At 43.0% G+C, this 26769-nt stretch overlaps 1 protein-coding gene across 2 annotated transcripts; it reads left to right on the forward strand.

Annotated features, from left to right (window-relative positions):
• The first annotated feature begins 141 nt into the window (after window positions 1-141).
• On the forward strand, window positions 142-26016 carry DSTN (destrin, actin depolymerizing factor). Of its 2 annotated transcripts, XR_008200464.1 has the most exons (5): window positions 142-256; window positions 20090-20397; window positions 22916-22992; window positions 23461-23564; window positions 24837-24964. XR_008200464.1 is itself a non-coding variant. In XM_052650854.1 (4 exons), the coding sequence occupies exons 1-4, from the start codon at window positions 254-256 to the stop codon at window positions 24944-24946; spliced, it is 498 nt and encodes a 165-aa protein (XP_052506814.1). In that variant the 5' UTR covers window positions 142-253; the 3' UTR covers window positions 24947-26016. The 2 variants fall into 2 exon arrangements, 1 of the variants encoding a protein (XP_052506814.1); XM_052650854.1 differs by lacking the exon at window positions 23461-23564 and having other exon boundaries at window positions 24837-26016.
• The last annotated feature ends 753 nt before the right edge of the window (window positions 26017-26769 follow it).

Consider the following 26769-nt stretch of genomic DNA (forward strand, 5'->3'; position numbering starts at 1 on the left):
ACCCCGCCTGCCCGGAGTCAGAGGAGGGTGGGGGATGGAGGTGGGGGAGTGGGGCGGGTCCGCGGGGTCGGGGCGTTGCCAGGCAGTCTGGTTGCCTAGCAACAGTGGGCAGCGCGTGACGTGCGCAGCCGCGTAGGGGCCCGCGGCGCCCGCCCACCCCCGGGAGGCTCGCCCCGGCTGCGGTGAAGAGGACGCTCCGTAGACTCGGCGCCAGCCGGCTCCCTTTCCGCGCTCTGCGACCGCCGCGGCGAACATGGTGAGCGGGGTTCTGGGGCGCCGCCAGGTCAGGGCGGCAGCGAAAGGAAGAAGGGACCCCGGCTTCCACCGCCGCGACCCACTGGGCCGCGCCCCGGGGCGAGTCGCCGGCCGCCACATTCTCGCTGTCGCCGCCGCCGCGAGGCCTCCCTCGCGGCCTCGGCAGCGCAGCCGGGGCCGATCCCCCGGCGCCCCGGCTTCGCCGCCAGGGCCCTCCTGCCCTCCCTCCAGTGGGGGCCTCGTCGGCGCTGATTTGGCCGAGGCCGGGCGCGGGCGGTCAGCGACTCGGGTGGTTTCGGCCCGGTAGGTCTGTGCACCTAGGGAAAGGAATGAGGCCTTGATTGAGCCATCTGGGGCCGGGGAGGGGGGCGCGGGATGACCACCCGGCCTGACCCGGGCGATTCCGAACCTGGCCTGTGGCACTTGACTGCCGCCCCCGGCGGTTCGGTCCGCGTCTCTCCCGTCCTGCCGGGCGGTGGCCTGTCTGGCCTCCCCGTGTAGTCACAGATTTTCTTTTACCTGCAGACAGGTTGGCTCTGCCAGCCCTTGGCGTACAGCAGGGTGGCCCTGACGCTGGGATGCTAATAAAAATAAACGAAAAAGCTTTGTCCAGTCTGTCAAGTTATCCGAGTTGCTTCAGAGTAAACAGATGTTCCGCATATTCTAGATGTTGGACCTTTTGCTTAAAGTACCTATTTTCCCCTCCAAAGTAGCATTCTAGTTTGCTGTAGAACCGTGGTATTAACTGGACAACCAAGTAGAACATTTAGTCAATTTCTTTAGTCCGCTCACACTGTTACCATTTTTGGTCAGTGATTTGCAGGCGAAGGCTTACAAGACTTTGCTAGAAATATTACACTGTTATTGCATCTGTCTGCCTGAAAGCTGCTAGTACCAGTTCATCTGCATACAGATGTTTTCACTGAGTAACAGTTTGGGTTTTCTTAAGGTATTCTTTCATAGTTATGCCGACTGGCTCATTAGTGGAAGAAAAAAGATTAATCTGTAGTTTCATGATGACTGAGAATACGGAGTAAGAATTTGCTGTTCGATTTTTGAATCTTCTTTGGTTTAATTCTGTGAGCTACAGAGAGGATCAGCATCTTGCAACTTTTTAACTGCTTTAAGATTATACTACTTTATATATTACTCTACACTAAGACTTCATCCAACGGCTTTGAGCTTTCATCAATTTAAGACCATCCACTCCAGTGAAAGTGCTTTGAATCAGATTGGAGCCTGCTTTGGTGCCTTTTGATGTGACATAATTTCATTTTCTGTTTGAAAAAAGAATCAAGCCTTTTTACTTTAGTTAAATGCTTGAATTTTAAAGCTTAACTTCTTTATTTCTGTACATTCAAATAAAATGAACGGTCGGTTTTATTTATGGCTCAGGAGGAGGAGAAATAAAAATCAATCAAGATGGGTGGAGTCTGAATACATTTCAAACTTAGGAAGAATTTATGAACTACTCTTGTTTTGATGCTTTCAATGTGAGTTCAGAATGCAGATGACCATTTGTTTTTTTAATTAATGTGTAGTTGATTTACAGTGTGTTAATTTCTGCTGCCCAGAAAAGTGTTTCAGTTGTACCTATATATGTATATACATACACACATGTACATTCTCTTTTTAAATATTCTTTTCCATTGTGGTTTGTCACAGGATATTTGAATATGATTTCTTTTGCTATACAGTAGGACCTAGTTGGTTATACATTCTCTATATAGTAGTTTCCATCTGCTAGTCCCAAACTCCCACTCCATCCCTCCCCTAACCCTCTCCCGCTTCACAACCACGAATTGAATTTGTTCTCTGTGGCTGAGACTCTTCTGTAGATAAGTTCATTTGTGTAGATGACTATTTTTAAAGGTTACTCTTCTGTTTAGCCTTATGAGCACAAGAGCATCCTCCCTGTTAAAGAATATAGTGAAGATTGAAAAGACTGCAAGTTATTCCAGACTATAGCACTTTACCTCTGTGTTTGAAACTATTTAGATCTGTTGATTAGATGCTTGCTTCCAAGTTTCTTAGCTTTTTTTTTTTTTTAAGGATTAAATATTAACTGCTGATGAGTTTGTTCTACATTAACAAAATCACTTCCTGGTACTCACTAACTTCTAGGAGCACTTGGGAATAAAGTAACTTGAAATCAACTCCAGAAATCACCCTGGGCACTTTAAAATGAGATTTCATGTTTGCATAGTCTCACTTTACAGTGCCAAAAAAAGAAAAAAACAAAAAACACCCCATAAGCCTACCCTTCACAGGAACCATATACACACCCCCAAAAAAACTTTGGTGTGCGTGTGTACTGGGTGTGCCAGCTTCCTCATACGAAGATTATTTACCCGCCTACCATCAAATTCCTAGGGTTATCTGCTGAGTAGTTCTTCCTGTTGGGTATGGATCGACACATCACAGGAGACTGGCCTAGCTACTCTTACGATAGTGTAAATGCATTTGCAGCATAGCTGTGTGGCTCTCTGGGGAGTCAGTGTAGTCTTGCCTCCGAAACAGTAAAGGTCTGCGTGATAATCGCACCCTTCAGTCGCTCAGTTGTGTCTCACTCTTTGCGACCCCATGGACTGCATGCAGCTCGCCAAGCCTCCCTGTCCATCACCGCCTCCCGGAGTTGACTCAAACTCATGTCCATTGAGTCCGCGATGCCATCCAACCATCTCATCCTCTGTCGTCCCCTTCTCCTGCCATCCCCTTCTCCTCCTGCCTTCAATCTTTCCCAGCATCAGGGTCTTTTCAAATGAGTCAGTTCTTCACGTCAGGTGGCCCCAAAGTATTGGAGTTTCAGCTGCAGCATCAGTCCTTTCAGTGAATATTCGGGACTGATTTCCTTTAGGATGGACTGGTTGGATCTCCTTACAGTCCAAAGGGACTCTCTAGAGTCTTCTCCAAAACCACAGTTCAGAAGCATCAGTTCTTCCTTAACCTCACCCTGATCAGAACTCGGCTCTAACAAACTGAGCTGTTGGCTCAGAATGAATTATAAGTGTATCCTGCCACCTGATGATTAGCAAAAACGTTTTTACTTACAGCCGTCCAGTAGAAAAGGCTGGTCATGTATTATTCCTATGCCTATTTAACATATTTGAAAACAGTCTGTAAAGGATTAATTGACTTGGGGCCTTTTCTGCTCCATATCTGGTTTTAAAATAATTTAAAAATTAATTTGGAAACATTTTAAGCAGGAAGGTACACAGAATTAACAGGTTCCCTTGTACAAAAAAAGATTAACTTTTTGCCATATTTCAGGTTTTTATGTTAGGTAAATTATGCATCTTCTTCATCCCATTTCCTTCCCTCCCTAGAGGTAACGTCTCCTTGTCAAAGAAGTAATACACTTACTGGCCAATTAAGGAGATGATTTTTGCAGGCTATTGCAATTGAGAACATTAATTAAAATGAGGAACGTCTGCAAAAAGAAAGAAACCTGGGGCTGATAAACTGAGGAGTCTTGAGAAAGCCTGGGGGTGGGTCTTAATCTCAGGGTAAGCAAGGGCAGGGTCATTTTGTTACCCTGAACACAAAATGATGGGAGTGGATTTCTTAATCGTCTCTGCTTTCCAGGAGCACAGAGCTCAGGTACAGTTCAACATAGTCCCCTGCAGCTGATTCATTTGATTCTCATTGATGTTCCACACTTTGAGCTGTACATGTGTGTATCCGTATTATGTTTCCTTGATGTTATTTTTAGTTTTTATATAAATGTTACCATGCTTCACGCATCCTTTTGCAACTTTGAGAAAAAGAGCTTTGTGAGGTTTAGTTCTAGTTTGCATCCCATCAGCCAGTTTCTCTATTTCTTTTCATTACTTGGCATTATGTGACTTTGAAAACCAATCCAATAGGTGTGAAATGGGTTCTCAATCTTTTAATTTGCATTTCTCTCATTAGCAATTGTTGAGTTGAGTATATTTTCCTTTTTTTACATGCATACATTCTCAGTGAGGCTGACATTGTTTAAATACTCCTCATGTCTTCATCTCAGCTCATTTGTGGATCCATAAAGTAAATCCAACCTTAAAAGAATATTAATGAGAGAGTGTCAGAACCAGACCTGCGTAATGAAGACTGATGTCCCTCATTTCTGGCACCTGCTTTTCTTTAAGCTCAATACTCTTAATTCTAGCCAGCTGCCCTTGTGAGGCTCTGGTAGTGGTAGAGTGATCTAGAAGAGAGTTCCATGTTTGACTGGATGTGGAGATTAACATCCTTTGCTTTATCCGTATCCTTTTCTTTCTTTTTTCCTAAGCAGTATATTTAGCCAAGATATTTTAAAAAGAAGAAAGAAAACAGACACGGGAATAGATGGAAAATCTGTACTTTCTGCTCAATTTTACTGTGAACCTAAAATGTCTCTTAAAAAGTTTATTAAAAACAAGTAAAGCAAAAATAACCATTATCGTTTTTCACAAATAGAACTGGTTTAAGTCAAAATGATGTTTTTAGTATATAGGAAGGCTAAACATTTGTGTTTTTGTGACAGTGTAGCTATTTTCTTTCAGTAATAATTGAGCTGAACTCAATTTGAAATTTGAAAAAAAAGTTGAAACTCCTTAAAAACTGTTGTTTTAAAATGTACATTGTTTTTATCTACAGAGTAAGGCTCTAGTCTGAATAGCCAGGTCTAGTCTCTGCTGGACTCTTTGGTATTTGCATACCTAAATAATGCTTATCATTTCAGCATCTTGAGCTTCCTACCCACATAGCATAATATTCCTCTCCAGGTTGTCCATGAGAGACATACCCAAAGATGTGTATTATACGTCGCACTCAGAAATGTTTTAATTCGTTTTTCTTCTGTCCCTACCTCCTTGCCTCAGTGTTACAAGTGAGTTTTCACTTGGAATTGTCCTTCTAAAAGCTGTCCCCTATTCATCTTGCTTGAAATTTTACATTGGGAGAAGCATAGAAGAAGAGACGTCAGATTGGTCCATCTCAGTAATGCTTTGACAAACTTGTTGCTTAATTCATCATGGACTCTTCTGTACAAGGGACCCCATAGAGTTAACTCTTTTAAGATTGCCTTCTAGTAGCTGACATTGTAACGCTTATGTGCTCTTTACCCTATTTCACGATGTGTCTGCTGTGTTAAAATTGAAGAATCTATTTTTTGGTAGATCTTCAAAAAATAGCTGATTTCAGTAAAAATGCAATCAAAATTCTTAAAATTCATATTTTAGTTTGTATTGTGAAATAATGAGACTTTGGCTTTATTTATTTTTGACTTGACAAGGGACCATCAAAGAACTCTTACACTGTTACAACAAGGTTGAGGATGAGTGCTTGAAAGGTAGAAACTTCAGTGCATACTATAGCAGGAAACCTAATTTAAAACTAATTTATCTTTGTGTTTGTGCTTTTGGATCACGTTAAGGGAAGACTGTTTACTCCTTTCAACATTTTTGCGTTACTTTATGAGTTGTTGCTCCTCTTTGTCTTATCACAGGAAAGAAAGATGAATTTTCTACCCATATTCCTATCTTGATCTGCTTTCAGGAGATTGCCAACTTGTAAATGTAATTAGTGTTTATTTTTAAATTGTTTCATGTGGCCCATTTTTGCTCATAGTTGTTTTTTTTGGTAGTAATAGAGCTGAAAGTAAAGCATAGGCAAATATGGGTAAAACTTCTCTAGGTTGCTAGGGAGCAATCATGCAAGTCAGTTGTCGAAGCTCTGAGGAATTCTCAAATCACTGTGTTGAGAATGTTTTAAGTCATCTTTAGACCAGTGTTGTTGAATAGAAATAAAATGTGAATTACTTACGTAAATAAAATGTGAATTTAAATTTTCCAGTACCTCCATTAGAAAAATAAAAGGGAAGATGAAATATATCTGAAATATGTCAACATTTAATCAATGTAAAAATGAGACATTTTACATTCTTTTCTCATACAAATTGTTTGAAATCCAGTATATATTTTTATACTCAACACATCTCAGTTCAGACCCTCAGTTTTCATTGGACACATTTGTTATATATTTAGATATAAACTTTACAGTTGAAAAAGTAGATTCACATACCTAAGTTGCCCCAAGCATATTTAATTTTCCAGTAATGGAATGGATAATTGATTTTAAATTTTAAGTTAAAGAAAGTAAAAGTGAAGTCACTCTTTGTTGTCTGACTCTTTGCGACCCCATGGACTGTAGCCTGCCACGCTCCTCTGTCCATGGAATTTTCCAGGCAAGAGTACTGGAGTAGGTTGCCATTTCCTTCTCCAGGGGGTCTTCACGACCCAGGTATCGAACCCAGGTCTCCTGCATTGCAGGCAGACTTCTTAAAGTCTGAACCACCAGGGAAGTCCCTAAGTTAATTAAAGTGAAATACGATTAGAAATGCAGTTCCTTACCACACTGGCCAGATTTAATGGACTGAATAAACCACATATGGTTAGCGGCTACCTTGATGGACCAGGGTCAGACTTTGTGGATTGGCCTATTTAATTTGTAAGGGGAAGTTAATGTGGATACCAGCACTTTTGTTAATTCTCTGCATGTTTGCATATGCCTGTGCTGAGATAGCACTGTTAGTGATTGCACTGTTTTATGGGACTTGTTAAGATTTTTTGTGGAACCGGACTGTTGAGCTCCATAAGATAGGATTTGTGTATTTCAATAGCATGAAGTCTTTGCTAGTAGGCCCGCAACAGATGTTGCTGAATGAAAGTGAACAAGAGGAATTCTTCGTTATGATGGGGCAGGTTCCCATAGAGATGGATTGCTTTAATTTTTATACTTTATATTCTTCCTTACCTTTTTAAAAAAAATACAGTCGAAATTGAGTTTTAAGTACCTTCTCTTTGTTTAGTGTTATAATGTAATTTGAGTCTAAAGTGAAAATCCTTTGAGATAAGGCAAGTATTGTCAGAGTGGCAGCTTTGAAATAATTCTGGCATACAGAAACCCCCTCAGCAGTGCCAGTTCCCTTCTCTTAAAAATAATGATATTTGGTGCTCACTGAGGCATCTGGAACCATAGAAAAGCACTTGAAAGCTTACCAAATGAAAGAACAAGAAGTAATGCCGTCTCAGATAACTTACAAGTATTTACTGTGTGTCGGGCATTGTGTTACTGTATCTCACTCATCCTTACAGCAGCCCAGGGAAGGGGTATTGTATCATAGCTGTGAGACTACACCAGGTCTGGCTGTCTAGGTGTTTTGACTCTTGCCACTTATTAACTATATGACCTTAGACACATGACTGACTGTGCTGTGTCTCCAGTTCATCATGCTCCCAGATGGGGATGGTAATAGTACCTGCCATCACAGCATTCTGGGTGAGGTGTGTATGTAATAAACTAAAGCATACCTGGCACATGGTTAAGTGCTGCTTATCAGCATTGGCTATAATAGTCACATTAAACCACCTTTGATTCAAATACACGGATAGTCTCATTTCTTTATATTCTGATTACACTAGTGCATACTTAAGTAATTGTAGATAAAATGCAAACAGTGGGTGAGTGCATTAAAACATAGTCTTTTTAATTATTTAAATTCATGTTATTTTACTTGGAATCATTATACATGATCATTTTTTTATAATCAACTTTTTTATTTGACTTTTCAGGTGACTTTGATTCCAAATATAAAAAATCTTGTCTTCCACTCATATTTTTCCTGAAGTAATTAATGGAGATTGAAACACAGTTCTTCTTGGCCCTCAAGGTTTACAATGGAAGTGACAGTGTTCGTTGCACAGTCATACCCAGCTGTTAGCAATCCTGTGGACTGTAGCCCACCAGGCTCCTCTGTCTGTGGGATTCTCCAGGCAAGAATACTGGAGTGGGTTGCCCTGCCCTCCTCCAGGAGATCTTCCCGACCCAGGGATTGAACCCAGGTGTCCCGCATACCAGGCAGACTCTACCATCTGAGCCATCAGGGAAACCCCAAGGTTTACAACGTCAACAGTTTATTCAGTAAATACTTGAGAAATTATATGCCAAGAACTGACCTCAGCACTTAGGATACCGTCCTGGGTAGAGGGGGATTTTGTTAGGCAGAGGACATTGACAGAAATACCAGAGTTAAGGTGGTGTGTCATTGTGGTTTTGTTTCCCTGATGTTGAACATCTGTTCATGTGCCTCTTGGCCATTTGTATGTCTTTGGAAAAAACGTGTATTCAGAGCCTCTGCCCATTTTTTAATTGAATTTTTTGTTGTTCCTGAATTGTATGAGTGAGTTCTTTCCATATTTTAGATACTAACCCTTTATCAGGTACATGATTTGCAAATGTTTTCTCCCAAGAGTTCAGTTGGATGGTTTCCTTTGTTGTGCAGAAGTCTCTTCATTGATATAGTTCCACTATTTTTTGCTTTTGTTGCTTTTGTTCTTGTAGTCAGATCCAAATAATCATCACCAAGACCTTTGTCAAAGAGTTCGCCATCTGTGTGTTCGTTTAGGAGAGTCACCATTTCACATCTAACATTCAAGTCTTTAATCCATTTTTTGAGTTACTTTCCTTATGGTGTAAGATTCTTTTGCACATGACTGTCTGCTTTTCCCAGCACCATTTGTTAAAGCACTGTCCTTTCCCGTTGTACAGGTGACCCTTGAATAACACCAGTTTGGGTCCACTTAGCCACAGGTGTTTTTCAATAGATTTGTGCTGCCGTACTACACAATGTGTGGTTGGTTGCATCCACCAATGTGAAACAACGGATTCAGAGGGCTGACTGCAAAATTATATGCTGCTTTTCAGCTGCACCGAGGGTCGGGCCCCCTAACTCCCAAGGTATTCAAGGGTCAAGTGTATATTCTTGGTTCTTTTGAGGTAAATTAATTGACCATATATACATTAGAATATCAATTATAAGAAAAAATGTTAATAACAAATGTTGGTGAGAATGTGAAGAAAAGGGAACCCTTGTGTATTGTTGCTGGGAATACAAATTGGTGCAATCATTATGGAAATCAGGCTTCCCTAGTAGCTCAGACAGTAAAGCATCTGCCTGCCATGCGGGTTAGGTCCCTGGGTCAGGAAGATCCCCTCAAGAAGGAGATGGCAAACCACTCCAGTATTCTTGCCTGGAGAATCCCATGGACGGAGGAGCCTGGGAGGTTATAGTCCATGGGGTTGCAAAGAGTTGGACACGACTGAGAGACTTCACTTTCTTTCTTTCTTTTATTTTTTTCATTATGGAAATCAATGTGGAGATTCCTCCAAAAGTTCAAAAAGAACTACCATGAGATCCACTTCTGGGTATTTATCCAGAGGAATAAAAGATGTATACAAGCCCTTGTTCATTGCAGCATTCTTTACAATAGACAAGACATAGAAGCTGCCTGTGTTCATTGATGGATGAGTGGATAAAGAAAATGTGGCATATATATGTGCACTTATAAATACATAAGTGTAATATTATTTAGCCATAAAAAAGATGTTTTACCACTTGTAACAACATGGATGGAGCTTGAAGGCAACAAGCTAAGTGAAGTAAGTCAAACAGAGAAAGACAAATACCATATGATCTCAATTATGTAAGGAGTCTAAAGAAAAAACGCACACTCACAGATAAGAGAGCAAGCTGATGGTTGCCAGAGAGGATGGTGAGCAAAATGGATGAAGGTGATCTAAAGACACAAACCTCCAGTGTCCCTGGGATGTCATGGACAGCTTGGTGACTGTAATTAATAATACTTATTGAATATTTGAAAGTTGCTAAAAGAATAAATCCTTAAAAGTTCTTATCACAAGACAGAAGATGGTAAGTTTATGTTGATGGAAGTTAACCAGACTTACGGTGACTGTTTCACAGTGTATACAAATACTGAATCATTACATTGTACTGTACACCTGAAATTAACAAGTTTATCTATTATAGTGCAAAAAATATCTTTCAGTTTCACCATCTTTACAAGTACTTTCATGGATCCTTGATGTGATACGCAGTGAGTTGTCACTTATAAAATGAAGTAATGTGAAATTTTTCCTTCTTTAAAACTTTTTTTTTTGTCAATCAGTTATGAGGAACCTCAAAAACAAACATAAAATTTTGCAAACAGCATTCAGAGGACTGAAGTTTTGTGTCTTTAGGAAAAAGGCAAGAATAGCATGTCTCATCGGGAAAAAAACAGTCTAAGGGAGATGAACAGAAATTGCTAGAAGTGTTCTTAAAGTGAAAGTGAAGTCGCTTAGTCGTCTTCGACTCTTTGCAACCCCAGGGACTGTAGCCCGCCAGGCTCCCCCAGCCATGGGATTTTCCAGACAAGAATACTGGAGTAGGTTGCCATTTCCTTCTCCAGGAGATCTTCCCAACCCAGGGATCGAACCCGGGTCTCCCACACTGCGAGCACACTTTTTACCATCTGAGCCACCAGGGAAAAGGAAATTTAGAAAGGAAATTCCTTTTTTAAAAGGAAATTTAAAACAAAAATTATTTATTTGGCTGCTCTGGGTCCAAGGTGCGGCATGTAGGCTCTAGTTCCCTGACCGGGCATGGAACCCAGACTCCCTGCGTTGGGAGTGAAGAGTCTCAGCCTCTGGACCCCTGAAGTTCTGCTTACAACTTTTTTGCTTTTCTTTTTTCCTTCAGGAGACCCTAAAGTTTTGAGATACAATCTTTTCCTTGGTGTAAGAATTGTACTATAAAGGATGGGGAAAAATATCTTGAAGGGCATTTCATGAAAATGGAATAATCATATTCCAGAACCTAATCAAGTAGATGATACTGCTTCGGTAGAATAGTTAGTCCTTCCCCTTAAGGAGCGCAGTCTGGAGATAGTTGATCCCGTCCTTGGTGATGCTGTGCTAGGAATGATAATCCTCTGCGTTGGCACATGGAAGCCTTGAGTCACTCAGGTTCAGATGGTGGTTGAGGGACCAGGTAAGCCTTAACTTCCCAGAGGAGATGCCTGAGCTGAGCCCTGCGGGCTTTGCCAGAGGAGAGGAGGAAAGTGAAGCACCACTGGTGCCTGTGATGCGTCCAGGGAGTCACAGTTGTGCCCGACTGCAATTATGGGGTAGGCGTCGGGAAGAAGTGGGAAAGGAGACTGGAAAGATGCGGCAGAGGACTTGGCGTGGCGTGGGCTTATCCTGACGGAAATCAGACGCTTGAAAGAGAGCAGGAAAGCCCCAGGACTGTTTGCCCGTGTGCTCCCGCTCACCTGTCTACATTTGGGGAGTGGGTAGGAGGGGGAATGGGGACTTTTATTTTCTCTGTCAGGTTTATTGTTACTGTTTTTTAGTGTTGTTTTTATTTAAAGTTTTTGTTAATTATATTTATTTTATTATTGTTAGGTTTTATTTCTCTGTCTGGTTTGTTATTGTTCTCCCCACCCTTTCTGACTCCCTGCCTCCCAGGTGGGGTGAGGAACCTGTTAAACCTAGTCAGATTGTCTGTATGAGTGCAGGCAATCGGAGTAAGAGAGACTGTCTTTTAGCAGCTGGGCTTTTATTATGATTAGTCTACTTTGGATGTTGAAATAATTTTCCTGTAAGATTTGTTTTTCTTCTGGTGGGGTTATGGCTGGTGGTTCAGAAAATTTAGGTTTTTGAAGGAGAGGTGTTTTTTTTTTCCCCCAACAAAGTAAGGTGTATCCATAAAATCATTTTTGTGCACCTCTGAACTTTACCATATAGCTGGTAGAATTGCTGTTTGATCTCCATAGACTGTCTCAAGGACATGGTTTGTGTTTTGCTATAAGGTGAAGAAGGGCTTCTACAGGTAGTAATCAATTTAACGCTGTTTGGTTGCCCTGGTTTGGGAGAATGAAGCAGTGAGTTAGGGCAGGGAGTTAACTTGGAACGTTTTCTGGATCACTGATAGTTTGTGTAGTGACTGTTTAAATGACAGAATGGCCATCCCTTGGGGTGGGGTGGCCTTGGGAGACAGGCTCTCCCACATCGAGGTCCTGTGGGCACCTACCTATCTTGGCTAGTGGGGCAGGAACTTAATTAGCTCCTTCTTGCGCCCTTGGTCAGGTCCCCTTGAGCAAGGCACAATATATAAAAGCATCCTCAGCAGCTCTGGACAGTTTGGACTTAACAAGGGATCAAGGGATAGAGGATGCTGTGTGTTTGCTGGTCTGATCTATACTTACTGGGCAGGGACAGACTGTAGGACAGAAACTGTTAGCTCACCCCACAGGTCCAAGTTTTCACCATTGTGAATTGTGGTTTATTGCTGTAGGTCAGGTTTGTAAGTTTTAAACTATCTGGTGGTTTTGACTTTTTCCAAATTAACACAAAGAATACACCCCTCTCAGAGAGTCTATTATCTAAATTCCGCCCCCGCCCCTGAGATTGCCACCTCACCTCCAGCAGTAGTTGGCTATAATTATTGAACTCCAGTTGAAATCCTGACCTTTGGAGGCATTATTTTACTGCCTAGTAGAGTAACTGAGGTTCCCGATGACACAAGGCATCTGTAAAGCTAAATAGTTTTTCCAAGACAGAAAATGACATAATAGGCTTTATAAATTTGTTTACCCGAAGTGTACTGTTTTAGTACATATTGAGTTAATTTTTGTATGTTGTTTTATATTAAGCTATTTAAAGTCCTCAGTTGCATTAGCCGTAGTTCACATGCTCAGTCACCCCGTGTGGTAGTGGCTGCTGCGTTGAACAGTGCAGATGGAGAACATTTGTGTCATCACAGAAGGTGCTGTGGCTCAGCACGGCTCTCTGGAACAGTGGACTGCAGAGTTAGAGATGCGTGGTCAGGCTTCAGGGCCTGGTGGTAGAGTGACACCTACACACGGCCACCTGTTTTCCTGTTTTCAGCGTGATAACTGAGCCAGAAAGACTCTTCTGTTGACCTCTTCTGTTGACCCTCGCCAGAATTCCTGGAATGTGGGGTGGCGGCAGAGTGGCGTTCAGGAGGAGACCTGGGGACCTAAGTGCTTCTCAGACTTTCATTCATATTTATTTGAACATTCAGTGGCATTTTGGTAGGGAGATAGATGTATGTGTTCAGCACCCTTCTTGACCCAGAATCTGTGAGGCTTTTAAACCTTACATGTAAAAATGTCCCTGACATACTTGTCACTCTCATTTGTTATCTCAACATTATTGCTCTGAGGCACTGGTTGTAGTAGGCAGACGCCTAAATATTTTGTAGTCAGTAATTTTCTGTTTCTCCTGGCCCTTGTGCAAGGATAGTGTAGGTAAAGGATATTCATGAACTCATTTTAAAACTCCCCAATTCCTTTGATTAGCATTTATGCTGGGTGTTAAGAGTTGGCAGGTTGAGAAAGGATGTAATTAATGCCTTTTTTTCTGCCAGGTTTTTGTAAATTTGAAATTGTATTTGTCTTCTATGCAGTATCCTACTTTCAAATATTTCAGACTCTCAGCTTAGAGAAATAATTTTTTTTAAATATAATAATTTTCGGAGGTAGGAAGTAGCTCTCATTCCTGTTTTCTCCAGTGAGTGAGGGCTCTGTTAGGCACAGCTGACATCAAGTTTGGAGCCAGTCAGCCACCTCCTTGCGTTTGGTGGTGTAGGCATAGACCACTGTGATATTTTGGGGAAAGATGGGCTGCTGTGAACCATCACATTTTAGCTGGTTCAATTGTTTACAGTAATTGAATCAGAAACTTGAGCTTCTTTCGACGCTTACCACCCCTCCACTAGAATGGAGAGAATTGATGTTTTAAATGTGTTCACTCATCTGCAACTTTAAAATACCCAGTGTTTCACAGTCTTTGTAAAGCTTTTCCTTCCCTCTCTGTTAGTAAAGATTAGTTTTTAAAAAGAAGTGTACACTGAGTGAATGTTGAGTATAAAAGGCCGTGCCTCCATGTATTCATCTAGTCTCTGAATCAGTGTTTTACAGAAGCTCTTCTAGAGATGACTCAGGTTTGAGATCCATTTCAGTTGGTAAAGAATCCACCTGCAATGCAGGAGACCTGGGTTCAATCCCTGGATTGGGAAGATCCTCTGGAGGAGGGCATGGCAAGTCACTCCAATATCCTTGCCTGGAGAATCCCTATGTACAGAGGAGCTTGGCAGGCTAAGCACTCCCATGCTTCAAGAACAAGTTAAAACTGGTAGCCACGTGAGATAAAATACAGTGAAGTTAATCACTTAACAGCAACTATTTTGACATGGGGGTGGAGTTCTAAGAGCAACTGCTAATTCTCCAGTGGTCACTGATACAGAACAGAGAGAAACTCAAATCGTGGATAACATATCTTTTTAAGGTAATCACAAGGCTGTTGTAATAGCAGATCTATTTTTGCTCTCAAGATTTTCTTTCCTAACTGCAGCAGATTTTGGTCCTATTTCAGAGTATCCTTTAAAGGTCTTTATTGTTAAAACTTTGCAGTTGAATAAAAATAACTCTAGAAATAAATTTCCTTTTTTTTTTTTTTGGCCTTGCTGGACATCATGTGGAATCTTAGTTCCCCAACCAGGGATTGAACCGGTACTCCCTGCAGGGGAAGCACGGAGTCTTAACCCCTGGACCACCAGAGAAATTAATTTAGAATCCCAACTGAGCTTGGTTTTCCTTTAAAAAAAAAAATAGACTTTGGATTTTTTTTTGACAGCTGAGCAGTTAATATGTTAATAATTAACATTTTAGAAAAGTACTGAAAACTGGTACTTATGGGAGAGTATCTTTTCTGTTAGATAAAAACACAGTAAACAAGAGATTGTGTGTATCAGGGTTACACCTGTTTTGAAAATTCCTTGTAATGTCTTTTTGTGGTACCAGATCCACAGAACTTACTAGTTACAGAAATTCTTAATCATTATGATAGATGAGCCATATTTTAGAATAACTGGCTTCTTTACTGCTGTGTCTTCTGTTTGCAACACCATGTTGAGAAGAGACCCCTTTAGGCTTTACAAAGAGACTGTGTTCCCAAAAATGCTTTGACTTTGGGCCTATTAGTTTTTGTAATGTACTCTTATCGCTACTGCTTCATTATAAAAATTAAACTTGTAGGCAGAGAAGTAAAATAGCAACGAGTGCTAAGATTTTATCATGTTTCTTGAAACTTAAAGCAACAGTGTAGCGATCTTGGCCTGGAGTTTATTGGACATGTAAGAATCTCAGAGTCTGCCCCAGATACTCTGAATCAGAATCTGCACAATCTGCATTTTAACAGGACCCCCAGGTAATGATACTGATCTAGTGCTCGCCCCTGAATAAGTCAGCTGAGGGACTCATTTACTTTGGGGATGTTGAATGGGACGCCCGAGGAACACAGCTGGTTCGTGGGGAAGCTTGGGTGGGCCTGTTGCTCTCATGGTTCTGGTACTTTAACTTCAAGTTAGCTTCTTTTGGCCTCTAAAAAGTTAGTAAACTATAGTTACTTAAGGATTAGTTTTCCTTTTTTCCATCCCACCAGTCTTTACCCCAGCTTTGCAGTTGGCTCCCTGTTGCCTGCTGATGGAAGGCGGAAGAAGAGCCCTGCTGGTGCCCCGAGGCCGTGGGGGGTGCAAGTGGAGGGCGCGGGCAGAGTTGGTTGGGCTGGAGGAGTGGTTCCCTTGCCTTCTCAGTTGGCCCTTGTGGCTTTTGTTTTAGTTCAGCTTCATAAGAGTCATTATCAGGGGTCTAGGGACCAGTTGTTTAATCTTCCATACCAAATATATTGCAAGTATATGCTAAGTAAACCAAAGTCTAACACACTGAAGCATATTTTATTCATTACGATTGAATCTAATAAACACGTTGCCTTGTGCATTTTTTAAATTACTTTCAAGGGCAGAAGTTGGTGTTACAGCATCACAAAGAGATTGTAAGGCGATGGCATCCCACTCCAGTACTCTTGCCTGGAAAATCCCATGGACAGAGGAGCCTGGTAGGCTGCAGTCCATGGGATCGCAGAGTCAGACAGGACTGAGCGTCTTCACTTTGACTTTTCACTTTCATGCATTGGAGAAGGAAATGGCAACCCACTCCAGTGTTCTTGCCTGGAGAATCCCAGGGACGGGGAAGCCTGGTGGGCTGCCGTCTACGGGGTCGCACAGAGTCGGACACGACTGAAGTGACTTAGCAGCAGCAGCAGCAGCAATGTCAGGTTAGAGAAGATGAGTGTTCCGTGATGTTAGTCAGCCTCCTGCTGACTGAACACTTGATCCTGACTCACTCCTTCCGACCCTCCCTTCCCAGCCAGGGTGTGGTGCACAGGTGACTGTCCCCCTCTGTGTGCGCTTCCCCTCTTCCTGATGAGGTCTTCATCAGCTCTTGCCTTGCTGACGGAATCTGCCTTGCAGGTGACGGTCTTGCCACAGTTCTCTTCCTGCTTGGTTGTCTTATGCGTCATTTCATTATTTTCCAAAAGCACAACTCTGGTCACCTTTACTTTATGTTGAAAATATCCAGTGCCTCTCCCCTCCCCCCCGCCCATCCCCATTTCAGTCCCCTCTTCTCGTGTTGTGCACGCTGGGTCCTGTTAGTCAGGAACTGTCTTTTCATCCTTCCAGTCCCTCAGAAAGAGTGACTCGAAAGAGTGGAAACGCTCTGTGACTTTCCTGTGTGCCCACCTCGCCCCCAGTTGGCCTTCTATAAACGCCCTTCTGTTGGAGTTTATCAAGGAATAATGAGTGTTTTACCCCTGTCTTCGTCTTCTCCATCAGTGCATGTCCTTGAGAATCTGAATCATCTTTCAATTCAAGGGAATATAAAAGTGAACAAGACTTAAGAGTGTTAAGGCACTTACCACCCCTTTGGGGAGACAGTCAAATAATCTTACAGACAAGACTTGAAACTGTAGTGAGTGTCATGGGTTAGAGACACATGGAAGTATGTGGTAGTGGTTTTAACTCAGCTTGGTTTGAGAGAATTGATCTGAGGTATAAAGAGTGAATGAGGCAGAGAAGGATAAAAAATCAAAATAAAGATTCTCAACTTGCTTTACATAGATGACTGTGACTACTGGAACAATATTTCTCCTAAAGCAGTAACAGAAGGTTTAAGAAAGTAGTTTTTAGAAGTGGGAAAGTGATACTGTGCAACTTTTGAGGTAGTTTTCTGGGCTTAATTTTCTGTATCTATGTGGATCAGATTAGTTAGGATTGAAGTGAGTATGGTTAGATTTGGGTTAGATCAGGTGAGATTGGAGGTGAATTATGGCTTCCCAGGTGGCTCAGACAGTAAAGAATCCGCCTGTGATGCAGGAGACCTGGGTTTGATCCCTAAATTGGGAAGATCCCCTTGGAGAGGGGAATGGCTACTTACTCCAGTATTCTTACTGGAAGAATCTCATGGACAAAAGAGCTTGGTGGGCTACAGTCCATGGGGCCACAAAGCGTGGGACACAACTGAGCGACTGACACGTTAACTTTAGTGATTGGATATGGATTAGATTAGGTGGGATTGTGGTTCAGTCGCTCAGCCATGTCCGACTCTTATAATGAATGAATGATTAAATGGCCCAGTTACCTTTAACTGCTAGGATCTTTGTGTGTTTTAACCCCCAGCATTCTTACATGCAGTTTTAAGTAACAGCTTTATTGAGATTCAGTGCATAGATCGTAAAGTGCAATTCACAGATTTTCAGTTTATCTCCAGAGTTGTGCGCCCATCACCACTGTCAAATTCCAGAACATTCTGTCTCTACAGAAGGAGGCTCCGTAGTCACTCTCCATTCCCTCTCCAACCGCTCATCTACTGTCCATGGATTTGCCTGCTCTGAACATTTTATGAAAATAGAATTGTGAGATGTGTGGCCTCTTACATCTGGTCTTTCACTTGTTCAGTTGCTTAAGTCGTGTCTGATGATTTGCAACCCCATGGACTGCATCATGCCTGGCTTCCCTGTCCTTCACTATCTCCCGGAATTTGCTCAGACTCATGTCTATGGAGTGATGTCATCCAACCACCTCATCCTCTGTCGACCCCTTCTCCTCCTGCCCTCATTTTTCCCAGCATCAGAGTCTTTTCCAACGAGTCGACTCGACTCTTCACGTCAGGGGGCCAAAGTATTGGAGCTTTAACGTCAGTCCTTCCAGTGAATATTCAGGGTTGATTTCCTTTAGGACTGATTAGTTTGATCTCCTTGGTGTCCAAGGGACTCTCAAGAGTCTTCTTCAGCACCGCTGTTCAGTCTTTCACTTAGCAGAATGGTTTTCAAGGTACAGTGTGAGGCGTAGCAGGTGTCAGCATCTCATTGTTACAGTGAGTGATATTGCATTGTATGGATTTGCCACGCTTGGTTATCTGTTCACCAGTTGATAAACATTGGGTTCTTTCTACTTTTTGGCTGTTAGGAATAATGCTGCCATGAACTTTCAGGTACAGATTTTTGTATGGACATTCATTTCCTTTGTATATACAACTAAGAGTGGCATTGCTGGGTGTTAACTCCATGTTTAATGTTTTGAGGAACTGCAAGATGGTTTCCTGAAGCATCTGTGCTGTTTGACAGGTTCTTTCAGCAATGTTTAAGGGCCCTGTTTTCTCAACAGCCTCACGAAAATTTGTCGTTGTCATCTTTTTTGTTAACAGCCATCCTAGTGTGTGTGCAGTGTTTTTTCATTATGGTTTTGATATGCACTTTCCCAATGACTAGTAATGTTGAACATTTTTTCCAAGTGCTTCTTGGCCATTTTTAAATTTTCTTTAAAGAAATGTCTATTCAGATCACTTGCCTATTTTTAAATTGGGCTGTCTTTTTTTTTTTCTTTTTTTTTTTACTGTGGTTATAAGGTTTCTTTTTATATTCTACATACAAATTTCTTATTGGATGTATCATTTGCAACTATTTTTTCGTAGTGTGCAGGTTATTTTTTCATCTCACATGCATTTTAACTTCTTAAAAAACTTCATGTTAATTTTGGGTATCATTAACAATTGGTATTGTTCAGTAGTTAAACTCCATTAAGTTTACAGTTCTTGTTTTAGAAAAGCTAACATGCAAACCAAAGTAGTTAATGAAGCATGAAAAATTGTAAATAAAGTTAATGAGAATAGCACATCCCTTAAGATGAAAAGGTCAAAACCTAGTTTTAGATCTTCTGTCACCAACATCTTGTGTGACCACTTCTTCATTTGGGGATGGCAAGTATATAATATGATAAAAGGTTCTGTGTGCGTTTTTATTTTATTCTGGTCAGTAGAACCCCGAATTAAGCTAGCCTCTTTGTTATAGCAGTGAATGTCTACTTTTGATTAAGATAGCATTGGCATGTACCATGCCAGCTTAGGACCTCCAGGGTGTTGGTTTGGATGTGTTTGTGTGCTGCGATACAGTCATCACTGTCAGCCAGCTGAGGCCTGTGCCACGTCACGTAAATACCTCTTTACTCGCGGTGTGAGTAACTGAGGTCTAGTCTCCTAGCAGTCTCACTCACTCTGATTCTAATTTAAAGCTTGGTGATTTTTTAAGTGAAATTTTAAAGGTATGTGACTGATACATTACTGGATATTAATCATAATTCTGACATGTGAATGGAACAAAAACCTTTAAAATATTCTTATATTAGCAAAGGGTGTGCTGTAGAAGTGGAGTTTTCCCAACCCAGCCACTCTGACCATCTGCTATTCGTTATGAAAAGAATTTGGGAGGGGGTGTTAACACCTGACCTGGAGAGAGAACTCCCCACAGTCTGGGCTCTGAGCAGCCTCTGTGAGAAGAAGCTAGTCTAGCACCCCAGGAAGCTCCGTCTCCAGGTTCTGGGGTGAGAGGAGCCGCTGTGGCCACATCTTCCCTTACTCCCACGTAATGTGATGAACGGCTTTGTACATGTTATCTTTTTAAAGTTTAATGACTGAGAGTGTTCGCAGCTCAGATTTTCTAGTCTTCCTAGTAGGTGACATGTAAGTGCATACCAGTCTATAACCAGAAGCCATAGTGTTTTTTATTTGGCATGATAAAAGTTGTGCCCCTTTATGGCATTCTTCTCTTCTCACTCTAGGCCTCAGGAGTGCAAGTTGCCGATGAAGTATGTCGCATTTTTTATGACATGAAAGTTCGGAAGTGCTCCACGCCAGAAGAAATCAAGAAAAGAAAGAAGGCTGTCATCTTCTGTCTCAGTGCAGATAAAAAGTGCATCATCGTGGAGGAAGGCAAGGAGATCTTGGTGGGAGATGTTGGTGTCACCATAACTGATCCTTTCAAGCATTTTGTGGGGATGCTTCCTGAAAAAGATTGTCGCTATGCTCTGTATGATGCAAGCTTTGAAACAAAGGAATCCAGAAAAGAGGAGTTGATGTTTTTCCTGTGGTAAGCATTGTTAAAAATATCAAGCTTTCATAAACTCAGAGTTAATCTCTTGTTGTCAGCTTAGCTCCTCTCCCAAGTCTTCAACACACTGTGCCCAGAGCCAGCCCTCTTCCAGTTGATTTGTGCTTTTGAAGCGGGTGCGGTCGTCTTCTCCGATTGGGATTTCTTCTTTGTCCGCAACTCTCCAGGAGGGTAGCTGCTGGCCTCTTGGGGCTATTGACATGAGACAAAATCAGAAGTTCGGCTTTAGTTTGAGTTGCCACATTTCAGATGCCCAGTAGTCACATGTGATGAGTGGTCGCCTTGTTAGGCAGCACTGAGACAGAACATTCCTGTCACTGCAGAAAGCTCTGTCAACAGTGCTGCTTTACACAGTGGAAAAGAACTGTAAAGCCATTTACATGGCCTTTTTCCTGAAAGGCTGTTTAAATTATTCTGGTCTTTTCAAGTAAGTTCATACTTGAGATTAAGTTTGACTTGAACATCACCCTGATCCTCACTTAATCATATTACTGTACATCCCATGATATGGAATTGCCACATAGTGAGAATCTCTCTAGCTTCTAAAGGGGCAGGTGGTAATGGCCTGTGATTTGAGGAGCAGGGGTGGGCCCTGTGGGTCCTCTTGATCCTTTGGCCGGAGCTGGGCAAGGCAAGCAGGGGTTTAGCTCTTAGCTGTGCGCCAGGGAACTGGGAGATCAGAGCATTCTGGTTTCAAGGAATGTGACTCTAGGCCACCCCTAGTCCCCTGCGGCCCTTGGCTGCACCTGGGGGAACAAAGATGCCATGGGGTTGCAGAGATGCCTTGGGGTTACAGATGTGAGGTCATATTGGACTCTTACTGTGGAGCAGGCCTGGTAGCCACAGACACATGCTTAAAGATAATACTAAGTCTTAAACCGAGCATGTTGAATGAAAGTGCATCTGTTAAACTTTTATTTCTGCTACATGCCAGGTGTTGTGTTAGGGCTGGGAAAGTAGTTGTGAAAAAAGCAGGGTGAGCCCTGGCCTCTCTGGAATTTACTCTGAGCCGCAGATACAGCAGGTAAAAATTTAAGCTTTTATATTGGTGAATATTTCCTTTATTTGCACTATTTTTATCCTGGTTTTTTATCCCTTCTTTTCCCCACTAAGAAAATGATACATCCTCATTAAAGAACATTTGGGAAATGAATGAAGAGAAAATTCCAGTGTTAGTGCTGTGTTTTATTTTGCATTGTTACTTTTTAAAAGATAAAACCTTATCTTAGGAGTTTCTTATAAAAGACTCTGTTTAGGGCCCAGGGAATGGCTCTTCAAGTATTTTAAAGATCTGGTTAGAGTAAAATGAGAACAGCTAAAGCTTTTTTTGTCCCTGACCTATTTTGCATAAGAAAAGTACCCACTTAATTTTGTCACTTGTGTATCTGAGGTGCACGTTGTGGCTTTGCCACCCTCCTTGGACCCTAGAGTTGGGAGGAATGCACATTTTGTTCCCAAGAATAGACTTCGCCTGCTGTTGGCAGGCATCAGACTAGGTGAGGGCCACACAGGTCCATGGTGTTCATGACTGTTGATGTCCTGGAAATGTGGCCACTAAATGGAGTTGTTAAGTGCTTAAAAGTGTTTACCCTCCTTTTACCCTTTGGTGTCGTGTGGTGTAGAATGCAGGCGGGCCTGAGGTTCGGTGGTGCAGTGAGAAATAATGCATGTGTGGATGTGCAGTTTGAGGAGATGAGATTTTTCTGTGCGTTGTTAATATATCTGTTTTTCAGTATTGCTGCTAACAAATGTGGTAAAGTGTATGCCGTATTTTTTCAAGAGGGGGTGGCACTGAAAAGTTTGTGAATGTAACATAATAGTAATATTAGCAAGACGTCATTATCACTGAACTTCCATTAAGCTTAGAACAAGAAATTTTTGTGCTGTGTCTTGTGATGCTAGACCGAGATGGAAAACAGGTGCACATGGTCAGAGTTTGCTGCTGGAGTGGGCCTGGGTGCGAGGCTGGCCGGGAGGGCAGTGCGGGGGCTTGGGCTTCACTGACATTCTTCTCCTGAAAACAACCTGAAACAAAAATTGGGAGCATTTCTTAATTCTGGGTGGCAGATTCTTGATTTACAGATTATTCTCTATACTTTCCTGTACTTTGAAAGTTTTTCCCACCAGAAATTATTAAAAAACCTCTCACAAAGATGGTGGTTATTAAGCCTAAACTCAATCCTTAATTGCTACAAGTGATAAAAAGTTATTTTCAAGAAGACAGTTGATAATACAGTGAATTATCCGGTATTGTTTATTTTTGCCCCATTTACTGAATCTGATCATTGGTCCCTGACTTTTTTCCTTGGTCAACGCAAGTTGCTCTATGTATGCACGTCCAGCACAGTCTCAGAGGAGCGGAACTGGAAAACTGCAGTTAGAAAAGTTCTCCCAGAAGGTTGAGGGCCCTCCCCCACCTAATGCAGATGCGTAACACGATGTTAGCTGTGCTTTCTCTAAACTGGTTTTCTTCTTTTTGGGCCCCTCTCCTCTCCAGGGCACCAGAACTAGCTCCTCTGAAGAGTAAAATGATCTATGCGAGCTCCAAGGATGCCATCAAAAAGAAGTTCCAAGGTAAAGTCTAGCCTTCGCCAGGTGTCAGGGGTGTGGCAAGCCAAGGAGCCGGGGCTTCGTTTCAGAGCGGCGCCTCATCTCCTTGGCAAACCTCCACACAGAGCGAAGGGCACTGCTTGTTCTGAGGAAACCTGGAGGCAGAGCCGGCTCTCAGCACGTCTCTGCCTCCTGCAGGTCCTTGGGCCGGGAGGCCTGTACCTGATACTGCCCTCTCAACATTGTGTGTGGGTGTGTGGCTTGTTCCGTCTGATTTGAAACTAGTTTCAGACGTTGCCAAGTTTCTCTCAGGGCAGGTGGAGACAAATTGGTTTACATCAGTCGTAGTAAGTGATAAATCTGCTGTTGCCTCTGAACGTAGCCAAGTAGCAAAAAGGACGTGTTCATAAATGGGAAGAGATGCTCTTATTGCTGGCTTTTCTTTGGAATGGTATGATTTTTAGGTTATTGACTCACCTGTGTCCAAACGAGACTGGCCAGGGCTGGCCTGTTATATGTGACTTGCCGCTGGGTCACAGGGATCCTGAGAAGATGGCCTGGACCTGCTTACTGTCTTCAACCAGGTGGAGATGCTGGTATGATGGACAGAGCATGGGGCCAGTGCCCATAGCCCACTGAGGGCTAAGCTTGTCATCTAACTGCTGTGTGGCTCGGCCCAGACCGCATAACCTCTGTGGGCCTGGGTCCTCCCAGCTGAGAGTGGGAAGGCGCCTGCCTTCCTGCTGTGACTGGCTCCAAACCAAACCGCTGGGAGAGCCAAGGTCACAAGGGCTTGGCCTAGGGTCATGTTCATTTGGTTTCACTGTGACTGGTTTTATATTCTTGCAGTAGAGCAGATTTGCCTTAGCTTGTTTTACGTGGGGAAACAAAATTCTCGCTTCCTTCCCTGAAACCTGGTGCCGCCTCATTGCGTCTCTGCCTGGCTCCACACGTGCTTGTTTGGCGTGGGGTGTGTCCCAGCTCCGTGTCGCCGTCCCCCCCAGAGAGGAGCTGCTCTGTGGACGCGCTCTGGTGACTTGCGAGGCGTCCCCCTCCTGCCCTTCTCCCCAGCGAAAGCCAGTCCCCCTCCTGCCCTTCTCCCCAGCGAAAGCATCGCTGGCTTTCTCCCGGCAGTCCCGCGTGGTCTCGAAGCTGCCCCACTGTGCTGAAAGCAGCTCAAGAAATGGTCTCAAAACTATGGAAAACCAGAAAGCAAGGCAGCTGTTCGGAAGCGAGCAGCTGTTTCCAGAGCCTCTCTGTACACGGGACTCACGGTGCCGTGCGCTGTCCTCCTGAGAAGGCCGTCACTAGGCCGTCTCTGAGAGGGCTGCCCGGGCATGGGGTGTGCAGCCACCAGAGGGCCGCGTTCTGGGCAGAATGATCCCCTTTGTGCTCTTACTCCTCAATCCAGCAGACTGAATCAAAGTATCAAATTCATGTATTTCTGTATGTTTCCAAAACCAAGAAAAAGGATTCCTACTCCTGCTTTTAAACTTTTTTGTTGAAAACAGCGTACCTATAGAAAGCATAGGTGAAGCGAGGTTGTCTCCTGATCTGATGCCCAGCACCCCAGCCTCACTGCTGCCCCTAACAGCATAGAGTAATTCTGGCTGGTTTTGTTATGTGAGTGGAAGCGTCTAGAATGTGCACTACTAGGTCTGGTGCCTCTTCGTCAGCACTAGTTCGTGCGAGTCTCTCTCGCCGGTGCCCATGCTTTCAGATGACTCGTCACTGTGTACTCGTCCGCGGTTTGCTCTGCCACAGCTGTCCCACCCCTGTTTGAACCGGCCTTTTAAAACGGTTTGCTATGTTAAAGAAATAGGTAAACTCTGCCATAACTAAACATAATTGTTTTCTTTCCTCCCTAGGCATAAAACACGAATGTCAAGCAAATGGGCCAGAAGACCTCAATCGGGCTTGTATTGCTGAAAAGCTAGGTGGATCCCTAATTGTAGCTTTTGAAGGATGCCCTGTGTAGACCATCATCTGGTGCCACAAATCGAAAGCTTCCGTGTTTAATGTTATCCTCTTGCTATGTATAAGTAAAGCAGATAATGTTTAGGCTAGGGACTCACTGAAGGGGAGCTGTCTTGTCATTTGTGGGGGTAAACTATTCTATGAACATGTGCAAATGGCCCTAAATAAATCTACACTCTAAAACTTTATTGGTGTGAAATTAACTTCTTACTGGCCAAATGCCTGTTTGGATGAGTTGGCTTGTTATAAACATTTTTGTTAAAGCTCATGATTTTTAATATTTAATAGTGCAGTTCACAAACCAGTAGAAGGCCACATGAAGAGAATTACTGCATCTTTGTTAACCCCAGCAGGTATTTACTTTTTTCTTTTTTGCTTAGAGATTTGGTCATAATCTGGTTGTAATTTTGGCCCAAATGTCTTTATTCCTTTGAGATAAATTGAATCATGGAAAGTAGTTCTCCTCACAACATGTAACAACACTGAAGTACTAACTTGGTGATTCTACTGGATGCATGGTGGAGACCGCCTTGAAGGGTGTAGGCTTCGAACCAGCGCTGGCCTTGCAGAGCACTGTTGCAGCCCATAGTTGGCAGAGGAAGCCGCTCCCGAGCCTGGGGCCGCTCACTCACAGGTCTGGTCAGGAGGCTGTTCTGAGAGCGGCCTCGCACCCTGGATTCAGGAGAGTGTGCACCATCATATAACAGCAAATTGTAGCGAACCCACTTTGTTAATGAAAACGGTGAGGGTGATGTATTGACAGGCTGCGACTCTGTACTGTCTTTAACTAATTATGTCTCCTTCAGAACTTTGTTGCTTCTGGTATAATAAAGTATGGAAGAATGTTTTTTACTCTAGGGCCCGGGAGAACTTCTTCCTCTCCTAGAGTAGCTTGCAGCTGTACATGCAGTGGGGAGCAGGTATGATGGACAACACAGGAGGCCACGCTGAGCACCCCTAGAAGTGACCGTCCTTCACATCACAGGCATAACACTGAACAACCTAGAGATGCACAAACAGTGGAATTTAGAAGTAGCAGTACTGGCTTTATGTAATAAAGGGAGCATTTGTAACTTCTCTCCTGTGTAATTATTCATGCGTGACTTGGGAATAAAGGACTTTGCCTTCCACATGTGTGGTTAGGTGGGGAGGCTTGGCTATTTCAGACAATTACAGTTAAGATCACAGCTCCCTCCTCCTCTGATTGAATGAAAAGGTTGGTGTATATTTGGAAGCTGTTCTCTTATTCCAAATGTTTATCTAAATGCCAGGCTGTTATCTCTTGTTTGGGAGCCAAAAAAAGGTTATGCTTTGATCAAAATACTTCTTTGCAGATTATCTAGAAAACGGTGCTGGCTATTGGTTACATACAGGCTGCTTGTCATTCTTTCATCCTGAATTTCTCTGCTGCAGAGCAGTGCTCTCAGTATTGACAGGCGCCCGAGAAGCACTGCAGGCCCCAGACAGCCCTGGTGAAGAGTCAGCCTTGCAGGCAGAGCCAGGAGGTTCAGGAGGAGACCGTCTTCTTGGTGGTTTCACCTTGTGACGTATGGAGCCACTGGTACGAGCACCTGCCTCCGTGCAGGTGTGTGTGGGGTGCTGTGGGGAAGGTTTCGCGCAGTGCCCAGGGGTGTGGCATGTAAATAGCTCCTGGCACTCAGCTCCAGAAATTGGGAAATGCTAACAGTCACTTATCTTTCTGCCGGGGAGCTTCTGGATTCCTGAGGTTGGGGCCCTAGATTCTCGCTCACGGACACTACAGGTAACTCTTGCAAAATGAGAGCCTTAGACCTCAGCTGACCCTGGTGAGGAATAAAACTGCAG

Source organism: Budorcas taxicolor, chromosome 13 (assembly GCF_023091745.1).
Source record: "Budorcas taxicolor isolate Tak-1 chromosome 13, Takin1.1, whole genome shotgun sequence".
NCBI classification, from domain to species: Eukaryota; Metazoa; Chordata; class Mammalia; order Artiodactyla; family Bovidae; genus Budorcas; species Budorcas taxicolor.